This window comes from Plectrocnemia conspersa, unplaced genomic scaffold, assembly GCF_051122295.1.
Source record: "Plectrocnemia conspersa isolate PC_06_02 unplaced genomic scaffold, ASM5112229v1 ptg000008l, whole genome shotgun sequence".
Lineage (NCBI taxonomy): Eukaryota > Metazoa > Arthropoda > Insecta > Trichoptera > Polycentropodidae > Plectrocnemia > Plectrocnemia conspersa.
Window position 1 is genome coordinate 22,376,345 of NW_028277172.1, and position 14,784 is coordinate 22,391,128.

Genomic DNA, 14,784 nt, shown 5'->3' on the forward strand with positions numbered 1-14,784 from the left:
TGAAGTGTTTTTATAGTATGTAATCTGCCTTTCTAATCCGTTTATGCTGTAGTTTGTTGTAAGATTTTGACCCCTACATAAAATTCGTATAAATATAATGGGTATCTTCAACTCTGAAAAATACGCACGATGACGCTCAAGAAGGGTTATAAATTTTATGATGATATGTACTCGAAAATACTGCGCTTAATTTTATTACTGAAAGATTTTTTGTGCTCTGAAAGCCGATCTTTCAGTAAATATGGTTAGTTAATGTCAAAATAACGCAGTATGCTTCAAAATGCATTAAACATACACATTGTTGCAGATTTGTACTCACACAACTTCAAAATGAAACTCTCCGCCACCATTTTCATTCTTGCTTTAGTCAGTTATAGCAACTTCATAATCGAAAGGTTTGTGTTTTATTGTATACATATATGGATTTATTATACATATGATCTATACATCTTGCAGAACAAAGGCTGATCGAAGCCTGCTTTGTCCACCATGCATAGGAACAGACTGCGAGATTTCAGAAGCCTCTTGTTCTTATGGCATCACCAGAAACTATTGCGGTCAGCTCGATTGCGTGAAGGTATTCTTTCTGCGCTAATTATAGTATATTTCATGTTCTTGAATAATGCCATATTTTTATTTTCAGGGACCTGGCGGTAGATGCGGAGGTAAATTCGATTTGAAGGGAAAATGCGCCAAAGGTCTGAGCTGCCGGTGCGATGTCTGCATAGGTTGCTCTACAGAAACTTTAGAGTGCTACTACAAACATTGCAAAGAAGACCACACCGATGAACTTAAGCGTGCTGATACATACGCTAGAGCTTTCTTGTTCTAACTCAATTCGGATTCTCGCTTCAAAACCATAAAATATTCAATGCTTTCCAAACTGCACTGAGTAGTTCAAATATTTTATACCCTAGCTTATTTTATCAGCTGACTTGACTGTGTTTTATGGCTGGAACACTATCGCACCTGTTTGCTGTTGATATAAGAACTTATTTATTATTGTAATATATTATAAATTAATATACAATGTTCATCTTTTGCGTCGATCTTTAATTATTAAAACTTATTACGCATAATAAATCAATTTGAAAAATAACTCACTTGTTTGTTATTGTCTCACTATACTTTTTATTATATAAAATAATTGAATTTGAGTTTATTTATACATGAATCGATCTACTTTCTCTATTTAACTTCTCATCTCAATGTAAAGTTGGTGTATTTTTTAATGGATGCAATTTTAATATCGAAAGTCTAAGCGGGTCTCGAAGTAGCAATAATACACTTGAAATTGTTTTATTTTTTGTAATCAACTTCTTCGTAACGTTATACGCGTCCAGTAGTATAAGGACGAGCCGGGGGAAGTTTCCCGTTTGACTTGGGCCAAACTCTTGGCCTTAACAACATTTATAACGGCCATTTTTTATTGTTTGTTTTTTCATGCGTTTTGCCATATATTCCAACATATTTGTACAGAATTATTTATCTAATACTGATCTATAAAAATATTTATATAAATATTTTTAAGTAAGTGTGTATTTTATACGTTTCCGTGGACAAAGCATAGAATAGTGAGAGAGAAGGCTAATTAAGTCAGTAACGTCTAAGATTTTAGTTCGAATTCATCTACGTTTTTTTTTCAGAAGCTTTAGAATATTTTTGACTCCTGGAACGAAGATAAGTAAAGGGCTAGGTAGGTTCTTCTTCTTCAGATAAAGATTTATATTTGTTCAAGGTTGGAGATTCGAGCGAGTCTGCGACTCCATAAAGTCAGTGTGTTGTCTGGGTTTTTTCTATTAATAATTTGCAACAATACGCGGTATTGAATTAAGCATGATTCAAAATGTATCTGTAGATCTTATTATTTATAGCATATTATCAATTACGACTGCTTAGCATAAGCTATTTATTCTTTTAATTTTAATTGAATTACCAGTCCAAAAATACAGTTTTCTGTAATCTTCACAAGGCTTTCACTTGTAACCAGACCAGTGGCGTAGCTAGGGTATGTGCCACCCAGGGCGATACTTAAAATTGCCGCCCCCCCCCCCATACATTTTTTTCAGGGTCATAAAATCAGCATTTCTTAAAATAATAAATTGGTTATTATTAAGCTCTTGTTATTCGTGGATTTATATATGTTTTAGTGCATTCATGGTTAAGAACCACACTTGACGGTCCCATCGCGAAAATGCCGCCCCCAAGCAAGTGCCGCCCGGGGCGGCCCGCCCCCCCCCCATAGCTACGCCACTGAACCAGACTTATATTTTATTAGAATGTAAGAAAATTATCAGTAATTGTTTTTAGCTCGAAAAATATTTAGTAAATTTAGAAGGTAATAAATATTTTTATTTATATAACTAAGTATAAAGTCGTTAACTTATTAAACGGTTAATTAATGTGTGGGGGTTTTTCATAAAATTTGCACTCTTAATCACCGTATCCACGGTAATTATAAGGATGAACGTGACAAAAGAGTGTAACTGAACGGACCATCACAATAGCCCTCGTTATGTCTAGAGTAAAAAAGGGAAGAAGAAAACGTAGTATTTGGCCTCTAAAGTAGAGAAAAAATATTTATTTGTTGCGTAACGGGTTCGGAAACAATACACCATCGACGACAAAATGCACCGTTTAGCTACATTTAACCCGTTGCATAATTCGACCTTCGAAAGATGTCCATCAAACAAATGTCACATATTTCGTTGGTCGAATAAACGAGTGCAACAATTGGCTGAATGGTCGCTGCATGATTATGATTCGTCTACATTGTTGCACTATATGTTAGCAATATGTTATACAATAAATTATTACCAGTTTCCGGCTGCGAAGTCACACAACCCTCGGGCCTACAAACCTGAAAAATAATTATAAATGGTCAAACTTTTAGTCAAATAATAATTAAATCTTCGATTACGACCATAATAAAACTAAATCTACTACTTAAATTTATAATTCCAAATTCTTACTTTTCGCCGATGTGTTTCTTAAATTAGATTTCATTGAGGATTGATGAAAACAATTTGTTGTTGAAAAAAATTTGAGGTTCTATATCGAAAGGACTATAGATTCCAAAGACATAGAAAACATATTCAATTGTGATTTATCTTGCAATACACCAAAATGCCATTGTGTGACTTGTACAATCACCTAGTGCGCATGCTTCTCTGTTGTGGTTGCCAAATAACGCAAGCAAATGGCCAAAAATTGTTTATTAAAAACACGAGGGAATAAATATAGTATCAATTTTAATTTCACATAAAATTCCTACAATATATGACTTCTTTGAGTCGCGACAACACAGCTTTCCGACTTTTTAACCATCTGTCGGGTATTATATATGTGTTTTCATCGAGGTATTCACAGTTGGTGGAGCCATTATATTTAATATAATCTAATTATAACTATAAATATGTTTTTTGTGTATTTTGATAATATGTATACTGTATAAGTATAAAAATATTATGTATTAAAATGATGCTTCCGGAAATCTAATTTTAGGTATTGCAGATCTTTCGGTTCTATTTATCTATCGGTGTCGTCATAATAGTCGCCCCTGTAAATTTTCGGCTACGTGGTAAATATGTTTACATAGGTTAGTTAGTCATAGGATTCCGAATCACGAGATTCTAGACATATTCATTCATGTGATAGTGATAACGTTCGTGTCGAATTTTGGCACGGATTGCCGAACTGACGCAGTTCCGTTCGTCGATCTCTGAGTAGATTTTTTTAGTTATTCGGGTTATTGATATCAAAAAATAGATTCTATATAAATAAATCTGACAGCCAAAACAACACGAGAGATTTGCGTCACAGCTTCATCGTCTATACTGTCATTCAATAGCCTTTATTATAAATGAATTAGGTAGTAATTTTATTATTACTTTTTTATAAATCAAGCTTTTTTTGTAACGCATGACTTTCCAGAAAAAGTTTGACCGAGTTGCACGTTGACCTCAATCTGTTGATTTCAAAACTGAAACAATCTGGGTTTGTTTTTCGTCGATTTGCCGTGAATGATGAAGGGATTCTATTTAAGTTATGAACTCTCTATGAGTCATGGGATCCAGTCACCCTTCTCCAAATGCAGTTCACAGGATCGAATTACCCAAGGATATTTTCATCGCGGTTGGTTCATACGGAATGAATGCAGTCTAAAAAACACGATTTACACACCTTTGGCGATGAAAAATATTCAAGAAATATCTTGAGTAATCCTTGTCTACAAAATATACAAAAAATGCATGAGAAAAAGATTTTACATAAATGAAACTTTAAGCGGTTCTTATTTATCACTTTCTTGTTTTTGTAGTAGTACGAGAAAAGTCAAAAACGCAACTCAAGTACAAGAACTGTAATTATTAAATGATCTTATCAAATTAAAACGGTGCTTAATCTCATGATTCCGAATCCTATGAATAACCTTTGTAAACATCTACACGTAAGTAAAAATTTATCGTGACGACATCAATGGATAAACATAATACTCAAAAGACAAACCTAAAATAAGATTCCAGAAACAGTACCAAAAATATCATTATAAAATGGAATTGTTTGTAAACTGATATCATTGTAGAAATTATTGAAATATTTCGTATTTTTCGGAAGTCATCCGAAATGTTGTTGTGTTTTGTAAATCTTATAAAATACCACAAAAATCTGTAAACAACTTAAACGTCCTTTAAACTAAGAAAAACATATCCGATAATATTTACAAACCACGTAATTAATTTGCTTCATTTCCACCTATTATAAATATAACAAGATATTTCTGTTTCATTATGGAAGCTCAAAATAATCAAAGATGTTTATCAAAAGTCTTACCTCAACATATTATAGTGAGCAAAACGCGTGGCGAAGAATTTTTATAATTGTATATTTCCTTGCTATAACACGAAAATATGCGTATCCAGCTGTAAACGCGCAATAGGCCCAAAACAGAGATTAGTCTTCCATTTTCTTAAACAGACTGTAAACAATCTTCCTTAAAAAGCGTGTAAAATTACATATATATATCAAACTTACATGTAATGTATTAACCTATTTATTCAGAATCAATAAAGTTGTTAAAATATCTTATCAGATTTATATTTATAATGTGTTCAATTATTTTAAATCTATTACAACTATAGAAAGCAACGTGTGTTAGATTACTGTGATTTTTGCTTCATTTTCTTGAACACACTTTAATAAAACACATTTTTGTCACTGAATATTAATTTATCAGTATAATAATTCATTTGTTTTAAATATTTTCACAACATCACAGACGTTGTGCGTTACCATGGGATAAAAACAATCAATAACTACTAAGTAAACAGTAAGACATCACATTATTACAGTTCACAATCAACATATGTTACTAAGCGCGAACTAGCTCAATTATATTTTTATTATTCATCTGTGAGATCAGGAAAGTCTAGAAAACACCAATCTGTGATGATCTATCGGATTTATAATTAAGTAACCGTCACTAAATCCGACCTCTCAAAAACGATAGTTTCGGGTTTTGAGGCCGAAAGAGTTTGACTTTGCAGCCAAAATAGACGCCGGAAAACAGTTTATTTTATATACATACAAAATTACCATATGTATAAAAATTGTATATGCTGCTATCAAGCGGTGGAGTTGTAATGGCAGGTCTTAGAAGTCCGAGAGTCTTCGCTGAAGCTTTGAGTTGATCTGTTTTTGTGATGATTCTGGAAGATCCGTTGATGTGTCTCGTGCTGTGACTCCGAAGTGTCTCTAGCCGAGTCTTTGAAGTGACTTATTCTGTCTGCCAAGTGACATGTGTCGCATCTTTTAAAATGCTGGTTCGAGACAATTCTGGCGAAGTGCATATGAAGATGTTTGCGGACCAATTGCATAGCTTTTTGGCAAGGGCGGCGGCAAAAGTTGGCCAGTAAGTGATCGTTCTTCTATTATTTCGATTTCATTAAGATTCACCAGTATTTCATTAAAAACATATAATTTTCTGGCAAAATTCAATCCCCAAATGACGGTTTTGTTTAAAATCTATGTTAAAAACAATAAAATCGTTCCATTGCCGTCACAGCAAAAACGCTCGGCTATCTAACGTAATATTAATAACTTATATAACAATAATACGAGTGAGAATCGAATGAAAGAAGCATATCTAAACCGAATTTTGACCAATAGAAGAGCGCAAAAAATAAATATTCCTTCTCAGAAGTCAAAAATTCACATCAAAAGCAATAAAAACGTACCGCCACATTCGCAGGGAGAACGCTCGGTACCAAGCGTTCCCACTGCGACGGCGCCAACATGATTTTTTGCTTTTGACGTGAATTTTTGACTTCTGAGAAGTGATAATTGTTTTTACACCCACCTATTGACAAAAATTATGTTTGAATATACTTCGACCGACACTATTATATCATAAGTTCGTAGTAATATTGGTTAGAATCATATTTTTAAAGCATATTGTATTATCTAAGCACAGACAAACTATGGAGCAATATGCGAGATGCGACGTCTATCTATGTGTTGAGTCTGAGTTGAGTTGGCTTACTGTGTATTTTGGACTTGCCCTATTAAAGTTCTAAAATTACAATTAGTTTTAGATTTTTCATTAGGTTTGCTTTTGTACAGCAAATGTACGTATCGCAACTGTCAAATTGAGTTTAATTGACAATTTAGAGCAGCATATAATTTCACTAGCGCTTATCAATTAAATTCAATTTTCAATAGTTGAAATCATACAATTTTACTAGCCCATGTAAGATAAATTATATTTTCAGTGGTAAAAACACATATCTACCAGTGAAAATGTATTCCAAAAAGATTTCACTGATATGACATATTTATAAACATATTTTTGCTATAGATTCAAGACTATTTTTTTATATTTTTTAAAAAAAAACAAGAATTTTTATTTTAGAATCAGAGATAGCATTTCAGCTTTTTCCAGGAGGGGGAGGGGGCACAAGTTATCAGTCAGTGGTCGTTTTTTTAATATGTTCATTTCGTTAAAATTCATAGTATTTCATTATATGCCGTGAATTTTTCTGGCCAAATTTAAGGGGGAGCGGATGCCGTCCCTCAAGTGACGTCCCTGCTTTTTGGACACACCCATGAAATGTGTTTACGCCTTTAAATATAAACAATACAGTATTATGTTTCGCGCATCCTTTTAATAATAATAGGCACCTGCTAGATAAATTGTATCTACTTGTGAATATGTATTCCGATATGATTTCACTGAACATACATTATTCCGACCAATTTCTATGTGGGCAAATGTCCCCACGTCCTCTCCCCTTCTCCCCCAAATGACGCCCCTGATACTGGAATTTTCCAGAAATGCTCATTTTTGTCGCAATTCAAAGATATTCTTTCGAAAATATATTGGCATTTGTAACACAGTAAATGGCAGTCTTAAAGTTCTCAAACCATCCCTTGTTTGCCTCAAACCCAGATTCTTCAGAGCTTGGCTCTGAAGCTTTTTCCTTAAGGTCATCATAGGTATGATTTGCTTTCAGACAGATGACTTCTTAGCTGATGGTGTCTCTTACCATTTGCCCTTTTTGGATTTACGATGTTTATTCATGTCTTTATATATTTCAATAGTATTTTATTGACCACATACTCAAGGAATACTTAAATTTGAACCTGGTTTTGTAGAACGAAAAGCTTATTGTAAAGGACATTTACGTTTAAAATATGTTGCGTCAGTTCAACATTTTAGCCAGTATATCAAACTGTGTGTAAATCATACCTTTTTTTAATATAATATCTAATTATAAACCTTTTGGATAAGATAAAATTGACTATCTCCAGATAGGACGTTCTTCGTCTTAAGGTGTTTTTGCTGAATAATGAATGCAATAGTTAACTTGCGATGCTGCGATTCTATAACAATCTTAGAAACTTGAATATTAGCAACGTCATTCAGAAACATGTTCATAATTGACAACTGTAATGAAGTGATTTACACTTTTTCACGTTCAATACTGACAATATATTTATTATACAGTAATACCATATTAAAATATAATAATTATCGGCCATATACAGAAAAGAGTATATAATAAACGCATCTAGATAATTGCTAGCAGAGATTGCAAATTGCTCATGTGAACGTTATTATCTGCACGTACATCGACGTCGAGTCTTCTCGTCTTCTTATTAAATTTTGGATAATTTTATATTTCTGCAACGCAAATATAGACCATCGAAGCGAGCTTGAATTCTGTTTTGCATCTTGAAAAAAGTTCTTATGAATCGCGAGTGGACTGAAATAGACTGTGGTCGTTGGACGTCCGACCTGTTCGGGTTAATGTCACGATAACCCACCGAAAGTCCAACGGAAAAACACTATACACTCCACAACGTTAGAAGATACTTGGTTTAAACCAATTAGCACATTTAAGTTAAAATAAGGGCATCATTTTTTTCTTAGAATATCTCGCTGCGCGGCTAAAAAGTTCACAACACACAAAAATACTGTTTTTACTTTATTTCTTAATTCAAGCTTAGAAAGAAAAAAAGAAAACAAGGCCTGCAATTAATACCAAACTAGTTTGCCTCGTCACTTCTATGTTTGTCATGATCTTGCACTATTCCAATTAATTAATGTACATAATAGCATACTCAATAACTCATATTTATCTAAAGCAATCCGACCTATTGACGAGATATATGCTACGAAGTTTTTTAAGCGATTTAAATCTTCTTCTAAATATGGTAAATAAGTTTATTAACCTTATGTTTCTCACACATTTGATTTATGAATAAAATACATTTATTCACGAAGCTTTCACCTACTCATTGTCCCAAAAATAAATTAAATTCATTCTGCACTATTTGCTGTACACTTTCACTGGGGTTTATGTTTAATAAATTACTTTATATTAACTGTTTTCTTCGTAACTGACTAAACAAGGAAAATAATGAAGTTCTTGTTATTAGATATTATACAAAAGGAAGAGCTTTAATGAGCGCAGTTCCTACCTAACGATTCTTGTCAATCTAGTACGCTAAGAATTTTCTCTTGAATTATTCATGCTATATTTAGCAAATTGTACGAATATATTCAATTACTCATCACTTCTCTAAATCTTTACCATCTATCTCAGAAACTAACATGCTTTCTAATAATATTAAATCTCCACTTTAGATAGATAACAAAATACTAGGATAGTAAAAACGTGGTTTAGTCATTTTACACAAAAAAACTGGTTATTGCTGGCAAAGGTATTCGATAACCCTAGATTATTATCTACTTAAAAATAAAAACATTACTCATGTAGTATCAATATGTAGAGTCTCAAGCAGAACTTCACATAAATCCAGTCTGCCTATTCAATTTTTTTTATTATTATTATTATAATGTGATAAAATAAGCTGAAACGTATAAAAATATTGTCAAAACCTTAATATAAGATGTTATTCTATTGTAATTGTAAAATAAAATTAACCATGATAGAAGCATTCATATAATTTTTTGTCACATTGAGTGACTGTCTTTGTTACTTAGGCATCCATATTAATTTTTATAATTGAAATTACAAAATATATAAAATTTATTCATATAAATTTCGATAGTGCAGTATTATAATATAAATACATACGTGCTTAGTCGTCTGAGCCGGTTAAGTCATCTCGAAGAGCAAACATGGCGATTTATTGTGCTTGCTCGGCTGGACCAGATCTGACGGTCGAAATGGATCATTTATCGTTAGCTCCGCTGGATGCGAATTCATGGCTGACCTCTTGTGTATTTTCTAAGTAATATACTAACATTTTTAAATAAGTGTTTTTCTTACGACAACGTTCCGACTTATATACGATAAAATATATGGGAGGAGATTTAAGCTCCTTTTCTATTCCAGAGATTTTTTGAGGCTGAAATAGAATCACTGCTTTCATATTTCTTCTGATGGGTTGTGTCCTGGGTTGCATGCTTTTATTTAAATTAATCTTAAAAGCTGCACATTATTATGTTATTTATGGCGTTCACAATATATTATATAGGCGTGTGCAGGACAATACAGTAATTAGGTTTTATGACCTGTAAAGGATGTACCTTTTACTTATTGTATAGTCATTGCAAAGATAATATAACCGCTTACAGCAAAAATTTCTAAGAAGTAATGGGCTTACTAAACACGTTCACATAGCAGAGGGTGGACCGCCCCGGGTGGCACTTGCTTGGGGGCGACATTTTCGCGATGGAAGAACCGTTTGAGTAGTGTGGGTTTTAAACTGAATGCGCTAAAAATATATATCCACAAATAGCTAAGAGCTAAGTTGAATATGTGAAAACAATGAACAACATTTAATGACCCGGCCAGTCATAAAATGCCACCCCTATAGATAAAAATGTTTTTGACCGGCGCAAAAATTTGGCCAGTAAAGGAGGAAGTTACATGAAGATGATTACACTAAAATAATGAAATGCTTGACAACCATTAACATATTTCATCAAATTTGTAAACTGTTAAAATATAACTTGGGAAGGGTATGTAGCGTAGCTAGGAGGGGGGGATAAAAAGGGATCGCCTGACCAGGATAATTTTGGCATATTGAAGACATTAAGTTACAAATTTTTAGGAAGATTTTGTATTAGATAATTACATGAGGGGGGGGGTTAATGATTAACTCTCAGCAGCATAATTGGTCTACCAACCTTGAGAGCTAATATGTGCTGTGATAATTCAATTTAATTTAAGCAATTTAGGAACTTGTCTGAATAACTTATTATTTTTCATCTATTATATCTTGAGTAAAATAAGCGTATTGTCACTGCGTTATATTTTTAATCGAAAAGTAGATTTCATCGACTTTTACATTGGCTGACGTATATATTGCTTGCTTTTGAGTTAATAAATTAATCACGATTAAAAAATAATGATTATTAAAAAAAAAATATTTTCTGAATAAATGTTCAAAATAATAGGGGATAAAATATCACATTGTCACACTCCTTTCTGTTCGATTATTCTAACTAGTTTCTTGTTGCCAATTTAGGCAACTGGCAATCTAATTCGAAAACGATGTTCAAATGTTCTCTCATGTTGAACTTTGTCAAATGCTTTTTAAAAGTCGATATCACAACAACGTTGAATTAAAACTTATATATTACTATACAGCGACGCAATTTTTAATAATAAAAAAATATAATAATAAAATATAAACTCAATTTATCTCTACACTTCATTAAACGAGTTGGTATTTTTTTTCAAGAATATAGCATAATTATAAAAAAATATTGCAAATATAAAATTGTTTTCTAATGATGTTCGTCGTTCTGTCAAAGCAAATATGTACGTTAATATCACAATAACGTTAAATTATAACTTGGTTACTACTGAACAACGACGCAATTTTTATAGTTAAAGATATACAATAATAAAAATAAACGCAAATTATTTCTCTGCTTCTTTCAACGAAAATAACTGATCGGTATATTTTTTTAAGAGTGTAGCATTATTAGAAAAATATGTTGTATAAAATTGTTCTATAATCTTTTCAATCATACCGCAAACATGTCCGTTTAATTAAATGATATAAGGTGCAGCATTACGTTTCAACTTCACATATAATATTATCAATCTAGTAGTAACACAAGTATCGCGATGTTGTTCGCTTCATTCTTGCAAACGTCACTCGTATTTTCTTCTGCCATCTTACTACTCTATATTCTAGTGATTAATCGCTACAAATATTGGAAAAAGAAGGGTATATTTAGCCCAGAATTTTCTTTTCCAATCGGACACATGAAGGACGTTTTCATGGGGAAAATTCAAATCGGTCACCAGTTGATGAAGATCTACGAGAAAACTAAAAATCATCCTTACGTTGGATTATATGTATTTCATTCCAAAGCATTGATGATCAACGATTTAGATTTGGTGAAGAATATGTTGGTGAAAGACTTTCAATATTTTCACGACCACGGAATTGGATATTCTGCCGATCGAGACCCTCTGTCGAGACACTTGTTCAACATGGCTGGTAAAGAATGGAGAGAAATGCGAACGAAGCTCACTCCGACTTTCACTTCTAGTAAGATGAAGTACATGTTTAACACTTTGCTGCAGTGCTCGGAATTTTTAATTAAATATTTGGATGATAATGATGGAAAGGACGTGGACTTTAAAGAAACTTTCGCGAAATACTCAACAGATGTGATCGCTTCTTGTGCTTTCGGGATAGATACAAATACGTTCAAAGAACCGAACGGAAAATTCAGAGAAGTTGGAAGGAAAAGCTTCGAGGTGAGCTTCATTAAATCTTTGAGAGAAGCGATCTCTATTTATTTGCCGTCTATCATCAGAACACTCAAGATTAGGATCGTTCCGAAAGATGTTGAAAAGTTCCTGGTGAAAACCGTGAAAGAGACAATAAATTATCGCGAGGAAAACAATGTAACAAGAAACGATTTCTTACAATTGTTGATTGACATGAAGAAGGCGGATGCGTCAAACCGTAAGTATATGTTTTGTACAGACTTAGAAGTTTATTACGATTTATCCGATTGTGAACATTTAAAATGAAAATTTATCCAGTTGTAACACATTGGGCTTACGCCTGACATATTGCTACGGAAGATTTGTAAATGTATTGACTCACAAGGTTATTAGTATTTCACCCTAATATAGCCAGCTTTCTTATTTATAAATATTGAAGAAATTGCGCTTTTTGCCTGTGATTTCTGAATTGAGAATTATTAAAATAAGCGGTTGTCTAATTCGACACAATAATAACTTAAAATAAATATTGTTTATTAAAAATAGCGAGCATTTTCTGAAAGTATATTTAATATTTATAAATAACATATTATATATCAATTCCAACTAATTGCAAAAACTCAGAATTAAAATCAGCACGAATTTAGAAAACGTTGTGTGTTTTGTTTTCATAAACAAAACTTGACAATTAGGATGTAGTCTTCGCATGTTTTCATGTCAGGAATGCTAACAAGAAACTTATAATAGTATGTAATTGTGTTTTTATTTTTATGTTTAGGAATAATATGTAGTTTTAACTAAACGCTATATTACTTGCGGTACCCATAACTTTGCTGCAATTACATGGAGCGATTTAGATTTTTTATTGTTTTTACTTATTGGCCTAATTTTGCGTGTTATTGATAGATTCTGACTATTTTAAGAGAAACTATATTTTTATTTATTATTTTTAGACAGCGGCGAGTCTTTGGATCTCATTGAGATAACTGCCCAAGTATACTTATTCTTCTTAGCTGGTTTCGAAACTTCTTCCACAGCAGCGAGCTTTGCACTTTACGAACTGGCCAAGAATCCCGACGTTCAACGAAATCTTATCGCCGAAATAGACGACGCATTGGCAAAACATGACGGAAAGATTACGTACGATTCGTTACACGAAATGGAATACCTCACGCAAGTCATAGAAGGTAAACAAACTATTGACTCAATCTAATTTTAAATATTTTAACAGTTCATATAAATCGCAGAGACTCTGAGGATGTATCCACCTTTGCCGTTCCTATTCAGAAAATGTGTCAAAGACTATAAAATTCCAAATACGGATATAACGATTGAAAAAGACACGTTCACTTTAATACCAATCATGGGAATTCAGAGAGATGATAAATTTCACAAAAATCCTTTGAGTTTCTGCCCTGAGCGATTCTCACCTGAAAACAAACAGAACATAAACCAATTTTCTAACTTGCCTTTCGGCGAAGGGCCAAGGATATGCATAGGTACTTTATTATTAATATTTTTGCACTTTTGTAATTGCACTTCATAAAAATAATGTGTTTTTAGGAGCCCGTTTTGGTATGATGCAAACACGTATTGCTATTGTAAGTGTTTTATCAAAATATGAAGTTTCCGTTGGTGAGAATACTTTAATGCCTATGATATTTGAGCCGACAACCATTACTTTAATGCCTAAAGGAAGACATTACTTAAAAATTAAACGAAGGTTAATTTCATAATATATTACATTTGTAAAACAGCAATAAGTTATGTAGATTAAGATACGAGTATATAGTTTATATATAATACTCAAGATCAGGTACGTATGACAAATAAAGGCTAAATCAATTAATAATTCCATTGAGTTGCGTCGTCGAACTTGAGAAAGCAACTATTTAAGCTGCTGGTAGGAAATACACACAATCCGGAGATTCTGAAAAAACTTATTTTTTGTACGCCATCTTATTACTCTTGCATTCTAGAGTAATGTTTAAAATATTCCACGCAAGAACAGGAGTATTGGAAAATTTCCTAATAAGCACATATATATGCATATATAAATTCTATATGTTACAGTGATTTCATACTAGCCGTGAAAGTATACTTTCACTGGCGTTTTAGGAAATTCATATTCCAAATACACTTTTGCCAGTAGATGAATATTACAATAGTCCAAAATACAAATTCACTGGTATACGCCGGTGATAAGAGCTGGAGTCCTAGTACCGATAGTCTATTTGTTGCATACGTATGATTTGACACAAATAGAGAATGTCACAATTGCAACATTCACGAATAATACTGCAAAACTACCGAAAAACTTCAACAAGCCGCTGATAGGATCACCTAATGGATTAAAAAAAGTTAAATGAATTAAAATCGGTACAAATAAATTTCACCGATAAAAATATAGCTAATAAATTGCAAATTTTCATAAACAGCAAAACTATCCCATTTGGAAATACAATTAAATACCTTGGCATCACCTTTGACACCAGACTGCGGTGGAAGGAACATATAAAAAAGAGAAAATAATAACTTAAAATAAAATACATAAAGTTATATT

The 14,784-nt window shown here is 32.6% G+C and overlaps 2 protein-coding genes across 2 annotated transcripts; both read left to right on the forward strand.

Moving 5' to 3' along the window:
* Positions 1-21: 21 nt before the first annotated feature.
* On the forward strand, positions 22-1,096 carry LOC148233434 (uncharacterized). Its single transcript, XM_088189686.1, has 4 exons — positions 22-244; positions 308-395; positions 457-577; positions 644-1,096. Exons 1-4 carry the CDS (start codon positions 130-132, stop codon positions 830-832), a joined length of 513 nt encoding a protein of 170 aa, XP_088045812.1. The 5' UTR covers positions 22-129; the 3' UTR covers positions 833-1,096.
* A 10,516-nt stretch (positions 1,097-11,612) lies between these two features.
* On the forward strand, positions 11,613-14,768 carry LOC148233435 (cytochrome P450 6a2-like). The gene is made up of 4 exons (XM_088190021.1): positions 11,613-12,459; positions 13,175-13,408; positions 13,469-13,720; positions 13,785-14,768. The coding sequence occupies exons 1-4, from the start codon at positions 11,748-11,750 to the stop codon at positions 13,955-13,957; spliced, it is 1,371 nt and encodes a 456-aa protein (XP_088046147.1). The 5' UTR covers positions 11,613-11,747; the 3' UTR covers positions 13,958-14,768.
* The last annotated feature ends 16 nt before the right edge of the window (positions 14,769-14,784 follow it).